The following is a 25,120-nucleotide window of genomic DNA, read 5'->3' as shown; positions in this document are numbered from 1 at the left end:
CATCTCAAATTTAACATGTCCAAAATTGAGTTCAGAATAGTTCCCTCAAACCTGCTCTTTACTTACCTCAGTTAAAGGCAATTAAAGTCTTCCAACTGTGCAGGCCAAAAACCTTGTTGTCATCCTCACTCCTTCCTTTCTCATATATTCCATACCCAATGTGTTAGGAAATCCCACGGGCTCCATCTTCAAAATATATCCAGATTTCAAGAACTTCTCGCCAATTACACTGCTACTACCTTGGTCCAAGCTGCCATCATCTCTTGCCTGGATAAGTCTCCTTATGGGTCTTGCTGTGGCTGTCCTTGTTCAACTTAGGTCTACGCAGCTAACTTACTCAAAGAGATCCTGCTAAAATGTCAGATTATATCCTTCCTCTGCTCAGAATCCTCCAATGACCTGCCATCTCAATCAGTAAATAAATGCCAGAGTGCATATGAGGACCTACAGAGCCTCCCTCACCTCTCTGTTCATCTCCTACTTTTTTTGTGCTCCTACAGTGGCTTCCTCCCTGGTCCTTAATCTGGATAGGTGCAGTCGTGTCTCAGGGGCTTTGCACTAGTCGCTCCTTCTGCTGGAAAATTCTTCCTCAGAGACCCATGTAGCTAGCAACCTATCACTCAGACACCTTGTAACCCCATTCCTTGCTTCCTTTTTCTCCTTAGCTATGTATCACTGTCTAACATACCATATATTTTACTTATTTATTGCCTGTTTTCCCCAGTGGAATGTAAGGGCCACAAGGCAGGCAATTTTGTCTAATTTGTTTATTGCTGTTTAAACTAGTACCATACACATAGACAGCACTCAAAACATATTTATTGAATAACAATTTCTCAGTACAGTGTATACCATCCCCATCAAAGGAAAAAACATTAAGGGCAAAACAAGGAGTAAGGGGCAGGAATATTGCTAAAGAAAATTCTAACAAGAGCTATCTATAATTATAGCTTTTATTTATTATATCTTAATTCAATCATTTATTCACAATTAGTCTAACTGCATTTTTGATGACTACCTGACTTCAGCAAAGGAATGAATCCACTAAGCAAAGTTCATTTATTTTTCATGACGTTCTTCTTTAGATCTTGAGTCTTTACTCTCCTGGATTCCTAAGAGAACTGCATCAGCCTCTAGTATAGTTGTATCTGTTGTTGCTCCCAGGAACCTAGATGTAAGCTCAAGATCTAATAGCCGCAACCGGACCCTGGTTCCTTTCTGGTATTTCCTAAATAGTAAAAAAAAAAAAAAAAAAAAAAAAAAAATCCATTAATTCTGAATATCATAACACGAACAACTAGTTTAACAACAACAACCAAATTCCAATTTTAATTTCTGTTAGCTCAAGATGAAGTTAACACTGGTAATTTGATTGTATCAGAAATCCTGCCCTCCACCCCCAAACTTTTTTGTTTTGGAAAAAAAAAAAGACAGGGTCTCATTCTGTTACCCAGGCCGGAGTACAGCGGTGCAATCAGAGCCTACTGTAACTTCAAATTTCTGGGCTCAAGCGACTCTCCTGCCTCAACCTCCCAAGCAGCTAAGACTACAAGCATGCACCACCATGACCAGCTAATTTCAGAGTCAGGGTCTCTCTATGTTGCCTAGGCTGGTCTCAAACTCCTGGCCTCAAGTGACCCTCCCAAATTTTGACCTCCTAAATTTTGGGGATAACAGGTGTGAGCCACTGCCAGCTCTAGAATTTTCATCTTAAAAGTTGCCTTTAAAGATTTTAAAACCCACAGTAAACGGAAATTCAAGCCAGACAGTTCTTAAAACTGGTGTCTGCTTTGTCAATTAAAGTCAGAGAGTATCAAGGGGAAAAGAAGTTTCAGATACATTTTCCTTCTAAAATTAAAACTTTATTTTAAAGTAAAATTTTACAAAAGCAAAATGGAAAAATGTCTAAGTGTAAAGAACTCAGTATTTGGGATTGGTTGCAGTGTTATTAATATGTAATGCCAGTTGGATGAACCTGGAGGACTTTATAAACCAGGCACAGCATGACAAACCCCACATGATCTCTCACTTATATGTGAAATCTAAAAAAGTTTAACATCTTATAGTAGAGATAACTACAGCTCCTGTGGTTACCAGGTCAAAGGATGTTAGTCAAAGGATACAAAATTTCAGTTAGATAGGAGGAGTAAGTTCAAGAGATCTATTGTGCATCATGGTGATGACAGTTAATAACAGTGTGTTGTAGACTTGGAAATTGCTGAGTATATTTTATGTTCTCATCACCAAAAATGATTTAAGTACATGAGGTAATGCATTTGTTAATTAGCTCGATTTGGCTATCCCACAATGTATACATATTTCAAAACAGCATGTTATACCCAATAAATATGTACATTTTTTTTTTTTTTTTTTTGAGATGGAGTCTCGCTCGTCACCCAGGCTGGAGTGCTGTGGCATGATCTCCACTCACTGCAAGCTCCGCCTCCCAGGTTCACACCATTCTCCTGCCTCAGCCTTCCGAGTAGCTGGGACTACAGGCGCCTGCCACCACGCCCGGCTAATTTTTTGTATTTTTAGTAGAGACAGGGTTTCACCGTGTTAGCCAGGATGGTCTCGATCTCCTGACCTCGTGATCCACCTGCATCGGCCTCCCATAGTGCTGGGATTACAGGCGTGAGCCACCGTGCCCGGCCAAATATGTACAATTTTTATTAGTTAAAAAATAAATTACAAAAGAAAATGTAATGCCAGTCATAACACATGATGACTTAATTTAGTAAATAAAAGATTCAAGTATTTTATAATACCAAATGAAAACTGATATCCATTTGCCTTTCTTCCTCAATCAATTATTTTAAAAGTTAAACATCAACATAATAGAATAGCAAGATGGAAGTACTGCTGATTAAAAACCACAAATCTTCAACAATCTATATACTTTATATATTCTAATTTAATTTTAAAATTAAAATAACTTTATATCAACAGAAAATGAAGAAACAAAGTTCTCAAAAAAGTCACTGGAAAATAATTTTGGTAGACTACATATGAAGAGTCTCCACATAATAATTGGTATTCTGAAGAAATTTATATATGGTCCATCAAGTAAACATTTAGGCTATTCAGCTTTTTTTGAGAAGTTACTTTTTCTGATTTTAGAAATAAATGTCCTTTTGTAAAATCTGGAAAATGATGAAGTCAGTCACATTTTCTAGTCCTTCTATATGTTTATATGCATATATGTATATATGTGTGTTTGACATCATAGGTAATATTTTGTGTCTTTGTTTTAAAAAACTAGAGATATCCTCCATGTTACAGACAAAAAAATTATGGTACACGGAAGTAAAGCTACTGGCCTAATGCCACACAGTGGTGTAAAACGATTCACAGATTCTTCTGTTCCTCCTTAAGTTTTCAATTACCTATGACCTCTTGAAAGAACTGTAAACATAATCCCTTTAGGAGTGGTAAGAATTTATCACTTCATATAGTCTCATGTCTTTCCTATGAAGTAAAATATAAGCCATATTGCTGCCATTCAACTCATTATTTTAATTCTCATTAGAAAAATGGCTACTTTCAAATAAATTATCATTAAAAACAATACTGCCTCGTGCAATGTGATTTTTTTACATCTTTTTTTAAATTGGGGGAAAAGCCCCCCAGGCAGCAGTTTTTCAGAAATTTTGTATTTCCTATTAAAACCAAAGAATACTGCTGTCTTGAAAGGCAAATAGGATGTCTCCACTGAGCACATTCAAAATGAAAATAGCCTGTGTTTTTACTGCTTGGTGTGTTTCTTTTAACTTCAAGTGCTTGCTTCTGACTGATCTTTGTGAACTCCAGCCTAAATGGATTCAATCTCAGCCTTTACCAAGACTGCTCTCTTCCACTGTGCACTTTCTCAGGCCATATGCTGCAGTAAACGAGCCTGCACGTCTGAGCTGTATAGGAAAAGGGCAATTAAATCTGGTTTTGCATTTCTGTATTAAGGGCATGCTTTAAAGACTTTCCTTTGGAGAGGTTTCTGACATTCTTTCCACAGACATTCTTTAACATCTGTCAGTGCATGCTACTGATGGTTCTCACAGACTTAAAATAGAGAGAATCTCTCTCACTATATAAATAATATTTGATACAGTTCTTTGATATAAATAATATTAAGTAATACAAAGCCAACAAATACAAAGCTTGGATTGAACCTTGGTATCCAAAGAGAATACTGTAAGGAATTCTGACATTGCTAGTCAAATTAGCTGTCTTGCTGTAATCATAATTCTCACAAGTTTTAAAATAGTTCTTTTGATATCATTAACCATCTATGTTTTCATCCTACTAAGTTAAAATCATTCAGATATTTTTCTGGCTTTCTCGCAATTCCTTAATTAGAGTTTTAAGACTACAGAAGAAAAGTTTCCATTTTCTCTTTTTTCAACAGGAAGAAAAACATTTCTAAAGGTTTAATTAACATCAATTTGTTTCTTTTTCTAATTCATACAAATATAGTCATACCAATCTATATGTGAAGTCAGTAGCCATGTCCCTGTGTGTATGTGTGTAAGTAGGAATGTGTATGTATTTTCTTCTTTAAATAAACTGTCTGGGCTTCAATTTCATCATTGTTAAAAAGCACAGGGTCAGAAAAGACCTTAGATCTTTTGCAGTTGGATGATTTTATTCTACTTTATACAATTCTAAGTATTTGGAAATTGATATAATGTAAAGTGATATTACATGCAAAATTGATTATATACACAAAATGCAAACTTTTAAGCCTTTTTATTAGCTTATATAAAACATTGTAATAATCTTGAACATTCAATTAACAAATGAATCTTTATACGCAGACTACTTGGTTTATTTCAGGTTTGCCCCACTTTTTCAAAGTACCATCTGCCATGTTCCCTTGACCTGTCTAGTCTATTGCTTCTTTCCATTCAATCTGTAAGATGCCTATAAAAAGTCTGTCATTTGTTGTTTTTATTCCCTAGATGATCATAAGCATGTAACATTACATAACCCCTGATTTCTAGACAATCTATTGAATAAGTGGCTATTTAAACTATGTGTGCTTTAGTACTGCTATTGTTCATCACTGTACTATCTGTACTGTACACCATCAAGCACAGAAGCCAAGATTAACAAAATAAACATGACAGGGTGTTCAAAAAGTTCTACTCCTCTCCAATATTTCTAGTCATCATTAAAATTTCAAATACAGCGCACATCTTAAGTCCTAATTTATTATCCCAGGCCATTAGAAGATACAAATTAAGATATAAAAATTATTATAATCATAATTTTTGCTACCTGAATTATTCCCAAAAGTCCTTTGGGGAAAAAAAAAAAAAAAAAAACCTAATGATTATCACTTAAAAATACTATCTAGAGTGTGCCTACCATTAGGCCAAATAAACAATATGTATAACTGGCCCGCTGGAAATCTACATACTCTCACAGCAATGAGCAAAAGATACTATTCATAATATACCAAAACACATTTCCTCAAACTGCAATTATCCTGGATAAAGATTTTAATCTTGTTCTAAAATTCTAATATGAATATATATTTTTCAAGTTCTTTTTAACCTTGCCCTGCTAGTATTCTGTGCCACCACAAACAGAAGTTTTGTCTCTTGTTCAAGAATTGATTTATTTTATAAAATGTGAAAATGGAGAATTTAAAAAGTCTAGTAAATGATTTCATTTTTTAATAATGTGGAATATGCATATAATACATTATAAATGGTATCAATAATGACAGTTATAATTTTTTCTCAAGTTACAAAAGAAGATGTGTCAAGAAATTAGGGAAGGCCAGCCATGGTGGCTCACGCCTGTAATCCCAGCACTTTGGGAGACTGAGGCAGGAGGACTGCTTGAGTTCAGAGTTCGAGACCAGTCTCGAACATGGGCAACATGGCAAAATCCCATCTCTACAAAAAATACAGAAATTAGCCAGGCGTGGTGGCACGCATCTGTGGTCCCAGCTACTCGGAAGGCTAAGGTGGGAGGATTGCTTGAGCCTGGCTGGTTGCAGCTACAGTAAGCCAAGATTACACCACTACACTCAGGCCTGGGTGACAGAGCAAGATCCTGTAGAGAAAGGAGAGGAGAGGAGAGGGGAGGGGAAGAGAGGAGAGGAAGAGGGAGGGGGGAGGAGGGGAGGGGAGGGGGAGGGGAGGGGAGGGGAGGGGGGGAGGAGGGAGGGGAGGGGGGGAGGGGAGGGGAGGGGGGAGGGGAGGGGAGGAGGGGAGGGGAGGAGGGGAGGGGAGGGGAGGAGGGGAGGGGAGGAGGGGAGGGGAGGGGAGAGAAGGGGGGAGGGGGGGGGGGGGGGGGGGGGGGGGAGGGGAGGGGAGGGGGGGGGAGGGGAGGGGGGGGGAGGGGAGGGGAGGGGAGGGGGAAAGAAAGAGAAAAGAGAAGAAAGGAAAGCAAGAAAAGAAAGAAAGAAATGAGGAAAAGGAAAATCCTGTCACCTAACAACCATAACAATCATCATATCAAGTCTATTTTTATTAAAAAACTAAATACTTTTTGCTAGTTAAATATGAATACATACATATGGAAAGGGCAAAAAAAAAAAAAAAATCCAAAGAAACAGAAGGAGTAAATGCTTTCAGGTACCTGAAACATGCTGATGACTAAAATTGGGATCAAACTTGGCAGTAGTATTATAGCTTTTAAGCAAAAAGGGATGTTTTGGAATATGCAATTTTCATTTTAAGTGAGAGGAAAATATACACATTTATTGACTGAAACAAGTTTTTTTCAGTGTAGCACAGAGGTTTGACTGTGACCAAGTACAATACATCTGCCTTTTCTGAGCTGTTTACTCATCTGCAATATGCAACACCTTGCAAGTCTGACAAGAGGCTTAAAGCATTAAGGTATGAAAAGTACATGGCACATAATAAATATAAAATAAATAGGAGCTTACATAATTCACTGCATCAATACTTATTTATACTTCAATATGGTTTTACTAAAGATACTAGAATACTATTCAAGTGGACAAGTCTGGTAGCAACCTTCAACATATATAAAATAAATGACAGGAGAGCAAAACTCATTGAAGGCATTCTTTGAGTTTGGGGATTTGGGGCAGAGGGAGGGGATAATAAGGTCTAAAGATCACTCTGCAGTTTACAGTGACAGACTTGGTATATCTGTGGGTAGCCTGAGCTGGGAGCTATCACAGAATATCTGTGGAAGATTTTTAAAGTTTTTTTCTTAAAAAGAAAATACTGATGGCCTGGGGTCCAACCCAGACCTGCTCCAGCAAAATCAATAGCGTAGAGCTGGAGATTCATGCACATTTGGGAAAACACTTCCCATATGAGTCTGATCTCCTGACTGTTAACAAAATCACTGATTTAACGTGTTCAGCAGCTATTCTCCAAATGGTTTGTGGTAGTTTTGGGCCAGGCTGAATCTTGCTTAATTCAGGCCTTAATTTCCTTAACAAGTGCATGCAGTTTAGACATTATGTAGAAGGTCAAAGTTAGAACTACGTGTTTTAAATATCAGATATGACAGGCCAAAATTGTTTTTCCATTATGAAAACTGAAGAGATTAAAAGATATTTTCATCTAAACAAAAGGCTGAATCATTTTAGCTTGGCTATGTAAGGTTTACTGTCATTAAGGTTGTACTTTCATGACCAAAAGACGTAAGATTTTCAAAATCACTAGCACAATGCTCAAGAACATAAGCACTTGCTCCATACACAAGAGTCAAGTTTTGGCTTGACAACTGCTTGATGGCAAATGTTATTTCCTGATTTCCTCATCCCTAAAATGTCCTTAACAATGTCCTCCCATGGTAAAACCCCTGTCTCCAGATTCCTAATCCCCTGTACTTTTGACTACATTAAGAGAACAGAAAACTTTTAAATTTGTTGTACCACCCATTTTCAAGTTTGGTTTAATCTTGTTTCTGTCTCTCTGAATTAGTTACTTATAAATAGGTATTGTGGAATTTTCAACAAACACTTGTTCAACACCTACATGAAGTAAAAGGATACCAACAAGAATTAGAGAGACTATCCCCTCTCCTCTCCTCTCAACCCCAGGAGGCAAAGATGGAGGGAAAAGTCATATTCCACTCATTCCCTTGGTGGGAAGAAGTACTTTAGGTCTGTTGTGATTTCTTTGTCTTTTCAACAAGAGATGAGACTTCATGGATCCCTTTTGGAAGGCCAAATACTTAAGAGACTGTTATTGCAGTAGAGTATGTGGGCTGGTAACGGTCAGAGAGAGGAAAAAATCTTTCATGAAAGAATCAACCCATGCTGCAGATTCCATGCAATCCAGAGTGCTTTAATTAGCCTCTTCTGTAGGACAAGAACCAGGGTCAATGAGGGGAGAGGGAACAGAAAGGAAAGCAGAAGGGGAAAGGGTGGAGCACAAAGACTACTATCCCATGCTGACCAGACTTATGTTAAGTTGATTTGAGAAAGACTCTCGGCTGGGCATGGTGGTTCACACCTATAATGGTAGCACTTTGGGAGGCTGAGGCAGGAGGATAGCTTGAGTCCAAGAGTTTGAAATCAACCTGGTCAACGTAGCGAGCCCCTTTCTCCACAAAAAAAAAAAAAAAAAAATTAAAAATTAGCCAGATGTGGTGGTGAGTGCCTGTAGTTCCAGCTACTGGGGAGGCTGAGGCAGGAGGAGATCTTGAGCCCAGGAGTTCAAGTCTGCGGTGAGCCATAATCACGCTACTGCACTCCAGCCTGGGCAATGGAGTGAGACCCTGTCTAAAATTAAATTAAATTAAAAACAAAAAGAGACTTTCAGGGCTTAGAATAGAGCTCGTGACTTGACCACAGGTCCTGTTTGATATTTGCCCTTTGCACCCCCAATTTGGAGGACTTTTTTTTTTTTGAGACACAGTCTCTGTCACTCAGACTGGAATACTGTGGCACAATCTCAGTTCACTGCAACCTCCACCTCCTGGGTTCAAGAAATTCTCGTGCCTCAGCCTCCCAAGTAGCTGGGATTATAGGTGCATGCCACCACACTTGACTAATTTTTTGCATTTTTAGTAGAGATGAGGTTTCACCATGTTGCCCAGGCTGGTCTTGAACTCCTGGCCTCAAGTGATCCACCTGCCTCGGCCTCCCAAAGTGCTGGGATTACAGGGATAAGCCACCATGCCCAGCCTGAGTACATTAATTAAACACTACAGGCCAGGCGTGGTGGCTCACACCTGTAATCCCAGCACTTTGGGAGGCCGAGGTGGGTGGATCACCCGAGGTCAGAAGTTCAAGACCAGCCTGGCCAACAGATGGTGAAACCCTGTCTCTACTAAAAATACAAAAATTAGCTGGGCGTGGTGGCGCATGCCTGTAGCCCCAGCTACTTGAGAAGCTGAAACAGGAGAATCGCTTGAACCCAGGAGGTGGAGACTGCAGTTTGCCGAGATTGTGCCACTGCACTCCAGCCTGAGCAACAAAGCGAGACTCCGTCTCACAAACAAACAAACAAACAAAAAACAAAACAAAAAAACACTACAGTTCATGCTCTTTATTAAAAACTGAGGGCACTGCAGCCTAGAAAACTCTGTTAAATTAAAAATAAAAATCAACTACATAAGTACAGAAAAGCAAGCACTTTAAAGTCACTTAATGTGAGAAGATGGTTTTAGATCATCACAAGCTCAATAAGAATCAACAATGTAGTTTTGCTCCCCCAATAAGCAAATGTAATTTTAGGCTGAATTAGAAGTACATATTCTATTCTATAAACTGCATAATAATCTCAATCTCCTTTCACTTTTCTGACCATATTTAGACTACTGTGACCTGCTCTGTGCAACACAATTAGAGGGTCATTGATAATCGGAACCTATCAAGAAGAGGACAGTGAAAGAATACTGTATTATGTTGAAGAAGGAATTGAAGGGAAGGCAGGCATTTAGCATATTGGAAAAAAAATAGCAAGAGGACCCCAAACCTGTCTGAATTTGCAAGGGTTTAATATTAAAAAGGTGACAGTACTTATTTTATGTGACTACATATTGTATGCCCCCGCCCCAAAAAAAGCAGAAATAAGACAAACGGGTAGAAGCTTTAGGATGGCAGATTCATAGCAGTTTAATATGAGAAAGAACTTCTAACAGAGCTGGCTGGAAAGGGAACAGGTTGTTTTTTAGTGTGTATTAATGGTGGAAATCACAGGGAATTTTCAAAATGGATGACCTTTGTAGTAATGATGGAGTTTGAATTCGGTAAGGGTTGAATTAGATGACTTTTAAGATCCTTCCATTTCTAAAATTTATGATTCTGTGACCCAGAAAGCCTAATAGTTCTCCAACACCAGAAAGCATGAAAGCTGGAAACCAGATTAAAAAGAGCAGCCAGCCAGTCAGTCAGGAGGTAGGTCATGCGTACAGTAACAAATTTAACATCTGATTATCTTTCAGTCTACCTATCATCATTTAACTCTGATAGACCATGAAGTACAACACTCTCACTGACTTACCACATCCATAGGTGCCCTGACTTATTTCCAGATAACAATATCCATTATGCATAATTAGCTTCTTTATCTGACTCAAATCTGAAGCTAAAGATTTTTCTGGACATGATTTCCTGGATAGATGGTCAGCTAAGTTGTGTTTCAGATAGGAGGACCACTTAATTAACCAGGCGACACAGGTTATTTTAGTATATTAATCACTTCCCTAGGTAGGCAAGTCCTAAATCACCCTTTTCTCCTATATGAGGACACATGGAGCTACCGTTTTCTGTTTCCATGCTACTCTTTAATCTCTGTCAGTGTTGTACTTTTGAACTTCCACTTTGTAGCACTGCACTACACTATATGTACTAAGCATTCTATATGTTTGTAGAAGATTTTAGTAAATATGCACTTTCAAATGCTATATAACACATCTGCAACTTGTTTTGCAAACTAGGGGTCTGAAGTCTTTGGACAAGTCTGCATTCCACCACCTGTCATATGTGCTCCTTAACTTGGCTTCCAATCTCAAAGCTGCATTCACTTATTTTAAATCTTGAGGGGCAGCATAGGTGTTGACAATGTGTTACTTAGAATGTTCCAAGTATTCCCTGATCTCTGGGTCATTCCTGTCAAAACAGGAGTGTGACTACACAGTGACCAGGATGCAAGTTGATATTTTTGCTTCTAATCTGAGAAAAGAAATTGCTTCTGTGCAGATTAGTATCTCTAGGGTGACTTTGTTCTAAATGCTAATATCTTATTCTAAATATCATCAATTGTCAAATATCTTTGGAATAAAATTCTGCAAAAAAAAGTACATACTTCAGAATTTCTAAATAAAAAATATCAAAGCATCTCTTTATGATTTAAATTGTAAATAGGAGCTTTGTTGTTTGCTTTTGTTTTTATTTTGATGGCAACAGGACGTTGAGAAAATTTCCTTGATATTAGATAATGACATTATTTTAAACTTTTTACTCTCTGGGAAAAAACATTCAAATAATAAAATTCAAAAAAATGTTAGGCATATTTTGAATAATATATCTTTGAATAATTCGTATGCCTTTAAAGTAAGACAAAACAGGGTAGAATAATGACTTATTTTTGTCTTCACCACTAAGAAGGAATTAGTAGTTCCTAATAGGAACTCTAACTTTGATAAGCATTAATTTCCCCTATCAAATTATATTTTATAGAGGTTATCTGCATCTAGTTGTCCTTGCCCATTTGGACTTCCTAGATCAGTGGTTACAACACAGAAAAAGATCTCAAAATCTTGGAGCTTTCTAACTTTCTAAGAAAAGATGAAGAAAAAGCAGAATTCTGTACAGAGAGCATGTATCATGCCATATTAATGGGTAAAGAAAGCCGGTCTACTGGTGGGAACTAATTAAAACTAGGATAACCAACGGACAGTGTTTAAGAACACTCCTTGTAGGTGAAGAACTCTATGATCATTATGTAACCCTAGGCAAGATATTCAACTCCTCAATCATTACTGTAAAATAGGAATCACCGTAGTTCCTACCTCATAGGATGGCTGGGAAGATCGTAGGAAATAATGCACATAAAAGACTTAGTAAATCCTCAATGAAAGTCCAGTCAGGATAGGCCTTGATTTAACAAAGAAATAATTCAGGTACAGAACTAGTTACTCTCTGTCATAAAGTAGGTCTGGCTGTTAAGGTTTACTGGAGCTAATTGGCTAGCAGGAGGATTGTCTATGTTGGGAGTAGACAACAGTTGACAGGGAAATTTTCAAAGATGTGTTCAACGAATTAAGCTTAACTTTGGTGGGTATCAATTAGCTAAAGGCTTCTAATCTACTCGATAAGCAACAGCATCTGGACTTTTGAGAAAGTGTGTCTCTAGACTGTAGAGGGCCTTCCTGTTGACAGCAAGGCCCAAGTGACTGAGGATATGGGAAAAGAATATGAGCCTTGAGAAAGATGGGCCCTGCAGGAGTACTTGCCCTGGCCCTGGGGCTCCAGCCTACCTGTTTGTTCACTGGTTCATTCATTCACTCAAAAATGTTTTTTAGAGGCCCATCTGTGGAAGATACTGCTCTAGATGCTGCAATAACCAGTAAGTATAGAAGAAAGAAAGGGTTCCAGTACTCTTAGAGCTTACACTCTGCTAGGAAGAGAAAGACAACAAACCAAAAAACAACCAAATCAAATAGGACTAAGTGTTGTACAGAAAATAAAAATAAAGTGGTATGTTAGAGAGGACTAGGAAACAACAGTAGACTGGGTGGTGAAGGAAGGCATCTCTGAAGAGGGGACGTTTAATGACAAGAAAAGGAGCCAGCTGTGCAAAGATGGGGGCAGAACTTTTCAGGCAGCAGCACCGTTGGTTCAAAGGCTCAAAGGTAGGGTAAAGTTGGCACATTCAAAACCAAAAGGCCAGTGTGGCTGGAAAGTACTGGCAGGACTCGGAGGCCAGACAGGAAGGCAGGAGGCAGGCCATGTAAGGCTTCACACACCAAAGTAAACGGTTGGGGGTTTCTTTTAGGTGCTCTGGAAAACCTATGGAGGGGAAGTGAATGATCAAATTTCTGTTTTGAAGATCACTCTGGCTGCTCTGTGTAAGAATGAACTCTAGGGGACAAGGATGGAAAGACACTGGGCAGGGAGGGTGAAGTGCTAATCAGAAAACTTATCTGCGGACAAAGGCACTGCAGCAAGAGAAAGAGGCTGTGCTGGCATGCCACACTCCCGGCAGCCAGATCTAACGCCACTGATAAAGCTGTCTGTCTTGGTCAGAATTCACTCAGGACCATGGTAGAGTCAAGCTTTGCTATACTGCCCGCATTCTTCTCGGTTTAACAAACAGTTCATTCAGGAACAGAACCACTCCTTCCTGTCAGAATTGTTGGAGGTCTGGCTGTAAGGTGGTCTGGGTGGGTAAACTGAATTGGCAGGATTGTATTCTTATGAAGGCAGAAAGCAGTTGACAATGTTTTCAAAGATGTGCAGTGGGATCTGGGGAAGCAAACCTTTTTTATTTTCTACAACAATGCGTACTCCTCCATTTGCTTGTTTATATATGTGTATATTAGTCTGCTTGGGCTGCTATAACAAAATACCACAGATTGGGTGGCTTAAACAACAGAAATTTATTTTCTCACAGTTATGGAGGCTGAAAGTCCAAGATCAAGGCTCGGGCCAATTCAATTTCTGGTGAAGGCTGTCTTGCTGGCTTGCAGAGGCTGTGACCTCATGTGGCCCTCTCTCACTGCATGCACATGTGGAGTGTTCTTTCATGTTTCGTCCTCCTTTTATGAGGCCACCAATCTCACTGGATTAGGGCCCCAACCCTTACACCTCACTTAACCTTTATTACTTCCTTACAGGTTCAATCTCCAAATACAGTCACATTGGAAACTTGGGCTTCAACATATAAATTTTGGGGGGATAAAATTCTGTACATAATAAGGTGTTATTACCATATGAAAGCCTATTTGCACGCAAATGTTCAATTTATTTGAAACATGTACTAGTCACACATTATTTGCCAAGGAGATACTCAGGAGATGAAAAAGAAATCAGTGACCTTAAGGAGGTTAGAGTCTAGCAGGAAAGACAACCATAATGAAATGAAATACACTAGTGGTATAGGTAAATGTAAAGAAATTCTAATAGGAAAGAAGTATCAAGGAACTCTCGGGAAAAGAGCTGAAATTTATGTTAAGTTTTGTAGAATAAGCTGGAAGTCACCAGTGAGGCAGACAAGAATATTCAGACCCACCCCAAAATACAAACTGTGAAAAAGGTGTTCCTCTGACTATCCTAGTCTAAAGATATTTATTCTTTTACTGAGTTTCAAGAATGATCATTGTTTGCACAGTTCATTTGGCCACTAAAGAAGTAATACTCTGAGACTGGACTCTCGTTGTTGCCTGAAACTATAATTGAAATCTTTTGTTATCAACACCTTTTAATGATTAAATTTCTTGTTTACTAACTAGAAACTAAGTTTTTCCATGGTGAATATCTGATGAATCCTTTGACAGAGTATATCAGTAAATGAACGTTGGTTTAATTTGGTAAGATTGAAGGAAATAAAAGAGAATGTTTAGCTGTGAGAATTAGCAGCAGTGTAATCTGGTTTCAATTCCTCGTAACCAGGTTATTACTGGTTAATTTTTCTGCATCTCACTTTGTCAAAAGAGATGGTTGACTAGATATCTATGGTTCTTACAAAGTCTAAAGCTTCATGAACATATTAGTTCAATCTCTAATTCAGCAACCCCATCTAATTAGGGTTGATCTTAAGGTTTCCACCCTTTACTAATTTTTATAGTCTCCTTTCCCTTCCTGTTTGAATTTTATGTAAGCAATTAAAAGGCCATAAAAATTCATTCAATATTATATAACATAAAAGGGAGAAGGGAGGGATAAACTAAAAAACATTCAATTTCAATCCTTAAAGTTTACATTTTAACCTTAAAATACAGTTAACATCTAGGTTAACATCCAGTACAACATAGCTAATTGTTCTACTTCAAGTAAACTCTATGGAAGACAAGGACAGATAATACTGGCAAGCCAATTAAAGAATACTCACCTTTGCTTTCTGGTGATTAGATTTATATATACGTTAAACATCTCACAACATAGTATTTATATTTAAACAAAAAAGCACTCCAAATATACACAGACTGCTAAAATATGAAGCATGTAAATCAGCACTTTCTAGTTTATAACAAAACTTTATCTTAAATGAACAAGAGGGTTAAGAAACAACCTGATTAAAATATTTCTATAACAATTCCAAAAAACACTAGTTTAGCAATTATAAAAAAAAAAATGGTTCCATTTGAAAAGTGGTTACAGGTTTAACTTTACAGTCACAAACTCTTTTGTTGAATTACATTAAATAAATTGGTTGTTAAAAACTAGTGCTTGCAAAAGTAATTCTAATGCCCAAGTATGGGACAGGCTTCATGACCACAAAACTATGCCAGCTCTACCTTTTAAATAGACTTTGCCAAAATGAGTGTGTTATTAGCCAGGCTTGGCTGAAACAATCCATTGCCCACAAAGCTACTTTAATGTACTGTCTCTATTGAAAATCACAGTAATCCAACAATACATTACGATACTTTCCCATCACTGCAGCAATTCCCACCACAGGCAACACTTTGTCTCCAACAAAGAAGCCTCACATTCTACGTCTGCAGAAACCCCAATCCTGACTAGTACTGTATGGCTGCCAAGAGGAACATCTGTGTGCTCAACAGTACACAAAACTGGCTCTTTTCTTTTTTTCTTTCTTTTCCTTTCTTTCTTCTTCTTCTTTTTTATTTCCTAGACAATAAACTGTGTGATTGCTTGGTAAGGAAATGGTCTTTCATTCTCTTCCTCTTCCCTTTTATTTGTTTGTTTGTTTAACACAACAGTCAAACAACTACATCTGCCATCCACCATTACTTTAAGGCCAAACCCTGAAAACAAAGTAAAGTTTATTTTCAGATTTCATATAAGCTTAGATTTCTGATTAGCTGAAAAGGGTTGACTTTAAAGATGAAGACTCCTAAAGGCATATTAATAAAAAGGAGCTATCCAATTCTGAGAATATTCTAGAATGTCATTTATATTTGTAGAGTGATAAATCCAAACAAAACACTAAATGGCAATATAATTCTTGAGAGTAAAGAAGTTATAAACTAAATGTCCCCTGTAGAATATTTACAATGTAAGCCAGTATTTCTATACAAATATTACATTTTTGTATTTTATACCAAGAAAGACTTTTCTGTTATGTTTACTCAAAGTAATAATTTTGCTTAAAGAAGTAAAATAAATTGAGGCATAAGAGACAAATGGACAAAGAGATTACTAGGAATTCACCAGAGAAGAATGACTTATAAACATTTAACCTTAATCGGCTCCCTAGACAAAAGAAAAAAAAAATCCTCTAGCTCACTGACAATCACAAAAATGCAAATTGTCTAGATACTTTTGCTATTAATATGATTAATATAAAAAAACAGAGGGGCCAGGTGTGATGGCTCATGCCTATAATTCAAGCACTTTAGGAGGTCAAGGTGGGAGGACTGCTTGAGGCCAGGAGTTTGAGATCAGCCTGGGCAACACAAAAAATTTAAAAATTAGCCAGGCATGACGGCATGCTCCTGCAGTTCCAGCTACTCGGGAGCTGAGGTGGGAGGATACTTTGAGCCCAGGAGTTCGAGTTCATACAGTGAGCTATGATTGTGCCACTGCATTCCAGCCTGGGTGACAGAGTAAGATCTTGTCTCAAAAAAAAAAAAAAATTAAAAATTAATAAACTAAAAACCTACCCATGTTTGCAAAGAAATGGGCTAGTTGAGATTTTAAATTAGCCCTACCTTTCTAAAAGTGAATGATTTAGTAATATGAATGTTTTATACCAATTTGTCCAGAAATTCAGAAATTCTACTCATTGGATTTTATCCAATACAAGTAAAAAGAGATGGGCATAAGAATGTTTACTATACTTTATTTAAAACAGAAACAATTTAGAACAACCTAAATATCCAACTATAGGGGATTGGTTAAATAAATTATGATGTCTCTACAAGGAATACTATACAACCAAAAGATGTTTAATATGTAACAAAATGTTCACTATATAGTTAATAAACAAAAATATTAGGTTACAAAATACAACATATGATGGCAACCCACCTTTTAAAAAATCTGTGCTTGCTTAGAGAAAAGAAAAACATTAATAGTACTATCTCATGATGGTGTGATAACATATTTCTCTATTTTTTAATCAACAACCTCTTACTTCTGTTTTTTGTTGTTGTTGTCGTTGTTTTTCTTTTTGAGACAGGAGTCTCACCCTGTTGCCCAGGCTGGAGTTCAGTGGTGCTATCCCAGTTAACTGCAACCTCTGCCTCCCGGGTTCAAGCGATTCTCCCACCTCAGCCTCCTAAGTAGCTGGGATTACAGGCACCTGCCACCATGCCCCGCTAATTTTTGTATTTTCAGTAGAGACGGGGTTTCACCATGTTAGCCACCCTGGTCTCAAACTCCTGACCTCAAGTGATCCTCTTGCCTTGGCCTCCCAAAGTGCTGAGATTACAGGTGTGAGCCACCTCACCCGGCCACAAGCTCTTAGTTTTATAATGAGAAAAAACCCTGCATTATTGCCTCTTAGAACAGACAGGAATTTATTATCATTGAGGAAGGAAAGCATAACTCATTTCTTCTCAAAAGTTACATTAATGTTTTCCTAGGTTTTCAAAACTTGTTCCCTCGAAAATCATGTAAAATTTTACCAAAAAAACTGTAATAAGAAACAAATAGGAAGATGTAGTCAATGCAATAATTTGAGGGACTGGGGGGAGAAAAATCTTAGATGTATCACTTTAAGTTGTAGTAGGCAACCACAAAATTACAGCTCAAAAAGTTTCATGAAGATATAGCTATAGCTTAGTGATACTGATTTTCAATGCCTGAAAAAACACATCATACGAAATACACCTCTAATTTTCAGTAGGTCGCAATATAAAGAACAAATAACTAAAATGTGTGTAATTGTGTGTGCTTTTTATGTGTGCAGTTACCAGTAGAAGTGGAATAGAAAATAATGAAGTTTTTATTTTTTAAATCAAAAACAATGCAGACTTTCTTTTTATCTTTCATAGTGTGATACTACCTTACACTGTATCAAACTGGATTGGTAAGGAAATCACTTTTCTGGTTTTCTTTTTAAAGAATGAAAAGGTATTCCCTGATACTTTACTTTGTATATGTTTGTAAAGCAGCTGTTAAATAAATGAGAGACATAGGGCTGTACTCTATTAAGTGACACCAGCTAGTTACATGGTATTTAAGAAGGTTCACTGAAAAAGCAAGAAAAAGTATACTGGTTTCTGATCTGGATTTCTCCTCCCTGTACACAATCAGAGTTCATGTTATATTTTTAAAGAAGTATTTTCCTAGAAGCTGAGTAATTCATCTTTTTTGGGTGGAAGTGTGTGTGCTCGCTGGTATACAACTATTGTTCATAAATAAAACTTAAGGTAGAAGAGTAAACTCAGTATGTGAAGACCTGTCAACAAATAAGGAAACTTCTGAAGGATGCACAGATTCCTTCTGATTCAATTGCTGAATAAACATACTTTGGGGAAGTGATCACCTATCAAGTGAAATCTGAGTGCTATATTAAAAAGACATAGGTGGGGGCACGCTCCTATTTGCCACACATCGTGTTTTGCACTTTACATGTTATTTCATTTCTTCTCACACAAACAACTTTAGAAGAAGCATTACTATCAGCATATTCCAAGTGAAAAGCTTTCCCAAAGCCATAAAGCTAGTAAATAGTAGAGGCAGGATTCATACCCTGTTCTCTCTGATTGTGGGCTGTGCTTTTTTTTTTTTTTTTTTTTTTTTCCCAAACCATGCTATTAAATCAAGAAAAGTAGAAAAACTGAATGTTAAAATTAAGGTTTTAAAGCTCATTCTTTTTGGTAAAAAAAATAAAATTGAGATACCTTATGGTTGAAGTTTTAGTAGGGAATGCCACCAGATTAAACAAAACAAAACAAAACCAAAAAAACCCTTACTGTTGCCAGTGTTTTCCCTTCCCTCAAAGACACTGGCAAAGGGCATCTGTTTAGAGAGGTTAGAGCCAAACCAAGTGTTCCACAGAAGAGCATCTGTACATAATGGAAACTTCTGTTGCAGGTCTGTCAAAAAGGTACCTTAGACTGTCAAATATACAGACCAAATTGCTTTCTAGAGAAGTTGGACTATAGGTTCAGTGATATAAATGAGTTCTCTGTTGAGGGAGCCCTGATTTGATCGAACAAATAAATGAAAAAGAAACATAAAATCTTTACATAAATTTACAAATATTTATTAAGCAAAATCAAATATTTAACATAAAACCTGCAGATGGGGGATTCCTTGGATGTGCTGAGCTGGCTATGGAAGTCTGGTGACAGCTTCGCTTCTAGTTTCTATCAACATGCACTAGCAATCATGTTTTCAGAGATACCTACTGAAAGATCAGGGCGTCTCTCCAAACTCCTTAAGACCGGGTTTAGTTACCTTACCCAACTTTCACTAATGATTTTCATCCTTTCCTTTAGAATGATTTTGCTCACATTGAAAAAACATCTCTAGTGGTCACATCACATTCTTACTCATTTGAAAGCAGGACCAACACTCCTCTGATAAAGTCACTGCTTGCCAAGGAGCACACTGATTTTTTAAGTCTCATCATGGTGCAGTAATGCAATCAAACATTTTCTAAGCCATCAATCAGCCCATTATTTAATCCTTTTCTGGCATAGTGGTTCTAAAGCAGAAAATACACCCAGTTAGTGTTGCCTATAACATACATACTTCCTTGCCTTTTTAAGGTCATTATGAACAAAACTGCATTTTAAAATTTACTGCACAAGCCACGTTGTGATTGAAAAAAAAAAAAAAACTAATCAGCCTGGTCTCAATCATCCATTAAGAAAAATCTACTATTAAATATTCCAAAATAGAACTTTCTTTTAAAGAGTGTAATTTTTAGTTTTCTGGCCCCTTTCCACAATGTACTTGCCTCCCAGGTACTTGCCTCAATTTCCGATATGGTTTTTAGAAGAAAACCACTTCTAATCTCCTCTTAGCTGAGAAGCCAAATAAGCTTATTAAGAAATATATGTCAGCCGGGCATGGTGGCTCACACCTGTAATCCCAGCACTTTGGGAGGCCGAGGCAGGCGGATCACAAGGTCAGGAGATCGAGACCAGCCTGGCTAACACGGTGAAACCCTGTCTCTACTAAAAATACAAAAAATTAGCTGGGCGTGGCGGCGGGCACCTGTAGTCCCAGCTACTCGGGAGGCTGAGGAAGGAGAATGTCATGAACCTGGGAGGCGGAGCACGCAGTGAGCTGAGATCACGCCATTGCACTCCAGCCTGGGTGACAGAGTGAGACTCCGTCTCTAAATAAATAAATAAATAAATAAATAAATAAATGTATGTATGTATGTATGTCAGGAGAGGCTGATGAACCTCTTTATGAGGGCTAGAAGCAATGTTTCTTCATTTTTCACATTTGAAGTACCCGGGGGATGTGTTGAAAGCTGATTTCTGGGGCTCATCCCCAGATATTCTGATTACTTATACTAGGGGTAAGATTAATGAATTGCATATTGAGCAAAAATCTCTGGTAAGAAGATATCAGGTTTTAAAACAGGTTTCATGGCCACTGCTTTTAGAACTCCATCTTATTTTCAGGTTCTCTGCTCTATTCTGGAGAGCAGTTATTATAGGATTCTTATCCTAGATAAATGAGGCATTATTGTACATATCATCTGGTCCTTTCGTTTAAAATTCATTAAACATTTTTCATAATGCATTTGTGAGTGAAGTGAACTCCTTTACTGTTCCAGGAAACGAAGTGTGGTGAGGGCTGGTAGGAAATGATTTTTAAAAGTTTCTCTTACCAAATTTGTTTCTGACATTAGTCTTACAGGCTGAGGTATAAATTCCAAATCTAGAAAGAAGAAATGATTAAGAAGTTCTGCCTTTATTGCATAGCAAGAGAAACTATACAGCAGAATCTTTCTTTTTTCACCATCTCCAAAGGTGGCTTGTAGCTTTCCCACAGTATCCGGTTGCTGTCTAGATACACACACAACCTAGGTGATAATTCACTTAGATTTAAACTATTTTTTTCAAAGCCAACTTTTCCAAACAAGGCATCATCTACATTTTAAATGCTGGGTGAAATTCTACCACCACTCCTGAAAAAAGGGACAAGGAGGTGTATTGTACTAGACAAAAGAAATGAAGAAAAGTATTGATAGAACAAGCAATCTATAGTACCCCTGGGGTAGAAAGCACTGTTAAAACAGTTTTCTCACAGATGAAAAAGCAATGAAGCATGCAACACTGATTTTTATTTCATTAGTTTTTGGACCTAGGTATTGAAATACCTAAAAGGAAGCCATCATTTAAAAATAATTATAATCCCTTTTTCCCACCAATAGACAAACTAGTGATATAAGCCTATGCTTAAAAATAAAAGCACTTGGGAGCCCCGGGCAGGAGGATCACTTGAGGCCAGGAGTTTGAAACCAGCCTGGGCAACCTAGCAAGACTCTATTTCTACATAAAATTAAACATAAATACATAAATAAAGTTAAAATTTTAAATCAGATTAGTGAGATTCCAGTCTCAATTCTATGAAAGATCTGTCTTTAAGAAAAGGTGAGACATAATCTTAATCACTTGAAAGGATATATGAAAATCCTCAAATCTTCTAGACCTTCCTTGATTCCAAATGTGGTATTACAACATCTTGATCCATTCATTGTTCAGTCTCCTGCTATTCTTCCAGATCACCAACTGAAGAAAGTGTTCCAAATGGCAAAAAGATGTAACTATATTATTCTCAATATTCTCTGTATATAACATTTTGTGTTGTACAATCTTAAAGCCAGAGATCTTCAGCTCATTTCCCCTGCTTAAATAATTATTGATAAGAAAGATGTCTGCAGAACAAAACATAGTATAAAAATTATATTCTCAGAGGTCTCTGAGAAGTCACTTAGTCAAATTTCCTGCCCCTAGTCCTCCTTAATCAACATGCTGCTTATAATGAAATAGAGTTCTTCCAAGATTTTATGCTCAATTATTTTTTAGTCAAATTAGCTAGCATGAACTAATGAGCTGGAAATGAATTTGAAAAGTTCAGTTTTAAATGCTGAAAAGTTTAATTCACTCTCAAATACAAAGCAGTTGTAATGAAAGAGAAAACTGTTTCAATAATTTATTTAGATCTAAAGAGAAGGTAGGTATGTATATATTCCACTGCATTATCCATCGAAAGAACTTGTGACAAATATTTTAAATTAGGGAGAAAAGGATTAAGATGAAAAAAAATTTTTTTTTTATGTTCATGCTTATACTACTGATTACTGTGACCAGTTGCTGTGAAAGGTAAAGCATAGTATGTGCATTTAACTTAATGTAGTAAGATGGTAAGGGAATTTGTTGATGAGGTTAAGGAAGCTAAATAAGATAAGGCACCTGGAGATCTGAGACTCAACCTAGATCCCCTAGTGGCATGCAAAGTCTCTTACTGAGGGGACAAGACAACTGAACACAATAAAGTTAAAACTGCAGGGTAAAAAAAGAACACTTCTGACTTGCTCAAGCAGGTTCACTGCAATATTTTAGTCCAAGAGGAAAGTGGAATAGTAGATGGCAACCAGGACTGCACTGACTCTCCACTGCTGATCCAGGCTGCATTCAAGGGAGTGATACATTTGGAAGCAGCACAGTACTTTGGGGTGAAAATAAAGTCACAATTTCAAGAGATTCAAAAATTACCATGAGCATAAAACAGTGCTTTATAGCTACCTCAAGATGGCTGTTTCAAGAACTATGTTCAAAATGAAGCCATGATGACATCTCTGGGATTTTGAAGATGAGTCTCAAAATCTCAGAATGTTATCCCCAAATTTCTGACTAAATGACCCAACTTCAGGCAATATTTGTATCCATGTGATTCCATAAAACTAGCTTCTTTCATGACATTTCTATAAATAAAGCAGAGAAGACCAATTCTAGAAGTCTGGAGTCAGAGTTGTTATGGGTCAGTGTGAATTTACCCAACAGTTCTTATGAATACCAATGTTTTCATTGACTTGATCACAGTTGATCTCTAGGAAATGGGAGACTACTATTGGTGCACTTTTATCATTTAAAGTTAACTAAACTGGTCTTGAGATTGCTTTTTAAATACTAAATAAAAATTAAATATTTTAAAATTCTCTAACAGCTTATTACAACTTAGCTAAGAAAAAAATTCATGTTGTCTACAGATAAAAGAAATTTTGAATATGTGGCCGGCCCCAAGAAGGGGAAATTCTAAAAAATAAAAAATAAATTTTAAAAAGGTTGAAGCAAACTCAGTCAAAACTACTTCAATATCCTTCCATTAATTATCTATATGTTTAGGAGGAATCAATCATTGTATTTCACTCCAAGTGGTCAGGATCTAAGATTAAAAGACCACCCCCCACCCACTGCCTTTTCATACTTCTGTTAAGTTTTGTTGTTAATACCAAGAGCTCTTCCCCCAGCTGTGAAGTCAGTCCAGCAGCTGCATTAGCAAACCATGCCAATCCTACACCAATATATAAAGACAGCTGCCTTGCCTGTCCTTACAGATGAAAGAAGAGTGCTAAAAGCCTAGAAAAATCTTTAGTACTGGCAATGGCTATGAAGGCAGCTGCTTGCTTGTCATACTTCAGAGTATGCTATGTGACAATAGCTACAAGAGCCAAAGAATGAATACAACTAATTTCTAACAGTAATACATTATATTTCCAAATTGTTTTCATCACAAAATATTGCATTTTTTTGATACTTTCAGCTTTAGATTCCTCAACATTCTACACAGAGAAGCAAAACCTTACTCCTATGTAAACAATCATGATTTCTAGTTTCAGTAAATTAAGCAATAAAGAATCTTGGAGATTTGGGCTCCAAAATTCAAGTCACAAACAGCAACTGATTTTCTAACATGAACACTGTTACAATGTTTTTATATTAAACACGGTTATAACGTTTTAATGTGTTTTTACTTCAGATAATCTGAGACTCATACCAGGATACAACTGAATTTGAAGAGGATAGTAATTTGATGGAACTAACAATTGCAAGCAAGAGTGTTTCTGTTTCAATAAAATGCCCCTCCCCCTCTGCATACATTCAATATGAATTCAAAGTCTAAATAGAGTTTATAAGCAGAATTGATATTAATATTTCTCTTTTAGGAAATGTTTTTACATCAACCAAAAAAACTGACTATGCTCAATGATCAAGATGCCTGCAATTTACTCTGAAATACTTAAAATATACCAGTGTGATAGTATGATGTGAGCAAAAAAAACAAAGACACAATATAGGGAAAACTCCATTTTAGCCATAATAAAAATCCACATTCCAGATGTGGCCACTATAAGTGCCATTACTATTTGTATTTCAGCAGATAACTGACCCCTTGATAATCATCATATTGAATATCAGAAAAAATTTCACTGGTGAAAATAGTGGGCTATAACTACAATAATGAATATTAAAAATGGGGTTCCATTTGTGAAATAAAAAGCATTTAAGAAATATGATCTGGTTAAAAAGTATTTTAAAGATTTGACTCATCCTTTCAGAATCCAGTGGAGCATGGATGTTTTTTCCGTATGGATGATGCCTTCCTTTAAGCTGAATATTCCAATATCCCACTGTGATATGTGGAAGACTCTGTTTGCCTATTGCTGGCTACGAAGGAAGCAGAATTCTCCTTTATATGACCCCTTTCCTGCAAGGTGGTGGTCAGAGCCTCTCTTAGGACTAAAGGATGGGCTTTCCTCAGGTTATAAGAACTATCTGTGCCTGCTTATTAAGATTTAGTTAATACATTTCTATATGGTATGTCTATATGTGCAGCAAAATTTGGTCTGAGATTTGCTTTCATGAGACCCTAATAATGAGGTTGTAAGAAATAGCTAGTCCTTATCTTTTTCAAATTTCTTTGGAGGCTATCACTATCTACCAAAACGAACCTAAGAGTAGGGCACAGCCACACTGGCTTAAGTCAATGTGGTAGTAGTAAGATATGCATGCATTGAACACTTAAGAATAATTCTATTTTAAGCTATAAGGTTTTTTTTGTTTGTTTGTT

At 37.1% G+C, this 25,120-nt stretch overlaps 1 protein-coding gene across 1 annotated transcript in view; it reads right to left on the bottom strand.

The window, feature by feature from the left end:
* Positions 1–935: 935 nt before the first annotated feature.
* MRPS28 (mitochondrial ribosomal protein S28) overlaps positions 936–25,120 on the bottom strand; it is a 100,852-nt gene continuing 76,667 nt past the window's right edge. The window contains exon 3 of the mRNA XM_050802243.1: positions 936–1,228. Coding sequence (XP_050658200.1) covers positions 1,060–1,228 — 169 coding nt within the window. The 3' untranslated portion in view covers positions 936–1,059. The remainder of the gene's footprint in view (positions 1,229–25,120) is intronic.

Source organism: Macaca thibetana, chromosome 8 (genome assembly GCF_024542745.1).
Source record: "Macaca thibetana thibetana isolate TM-01 chromosome 8, ASM2454274v1, whole genome shotgun sequence".
NCBI classification, from domain to species: domain Eukaryota; kingdom Metazoa; phylum Chordata; class Mammalia; order Primates; family Cercopithecidae; genus Macaca; species Macaca thibetana.
The sequence above is the reverse complement of the archived record's forward strand: the minus strand, read 5'-3'. Positions and strand labels throughout refer to the sequence as shown.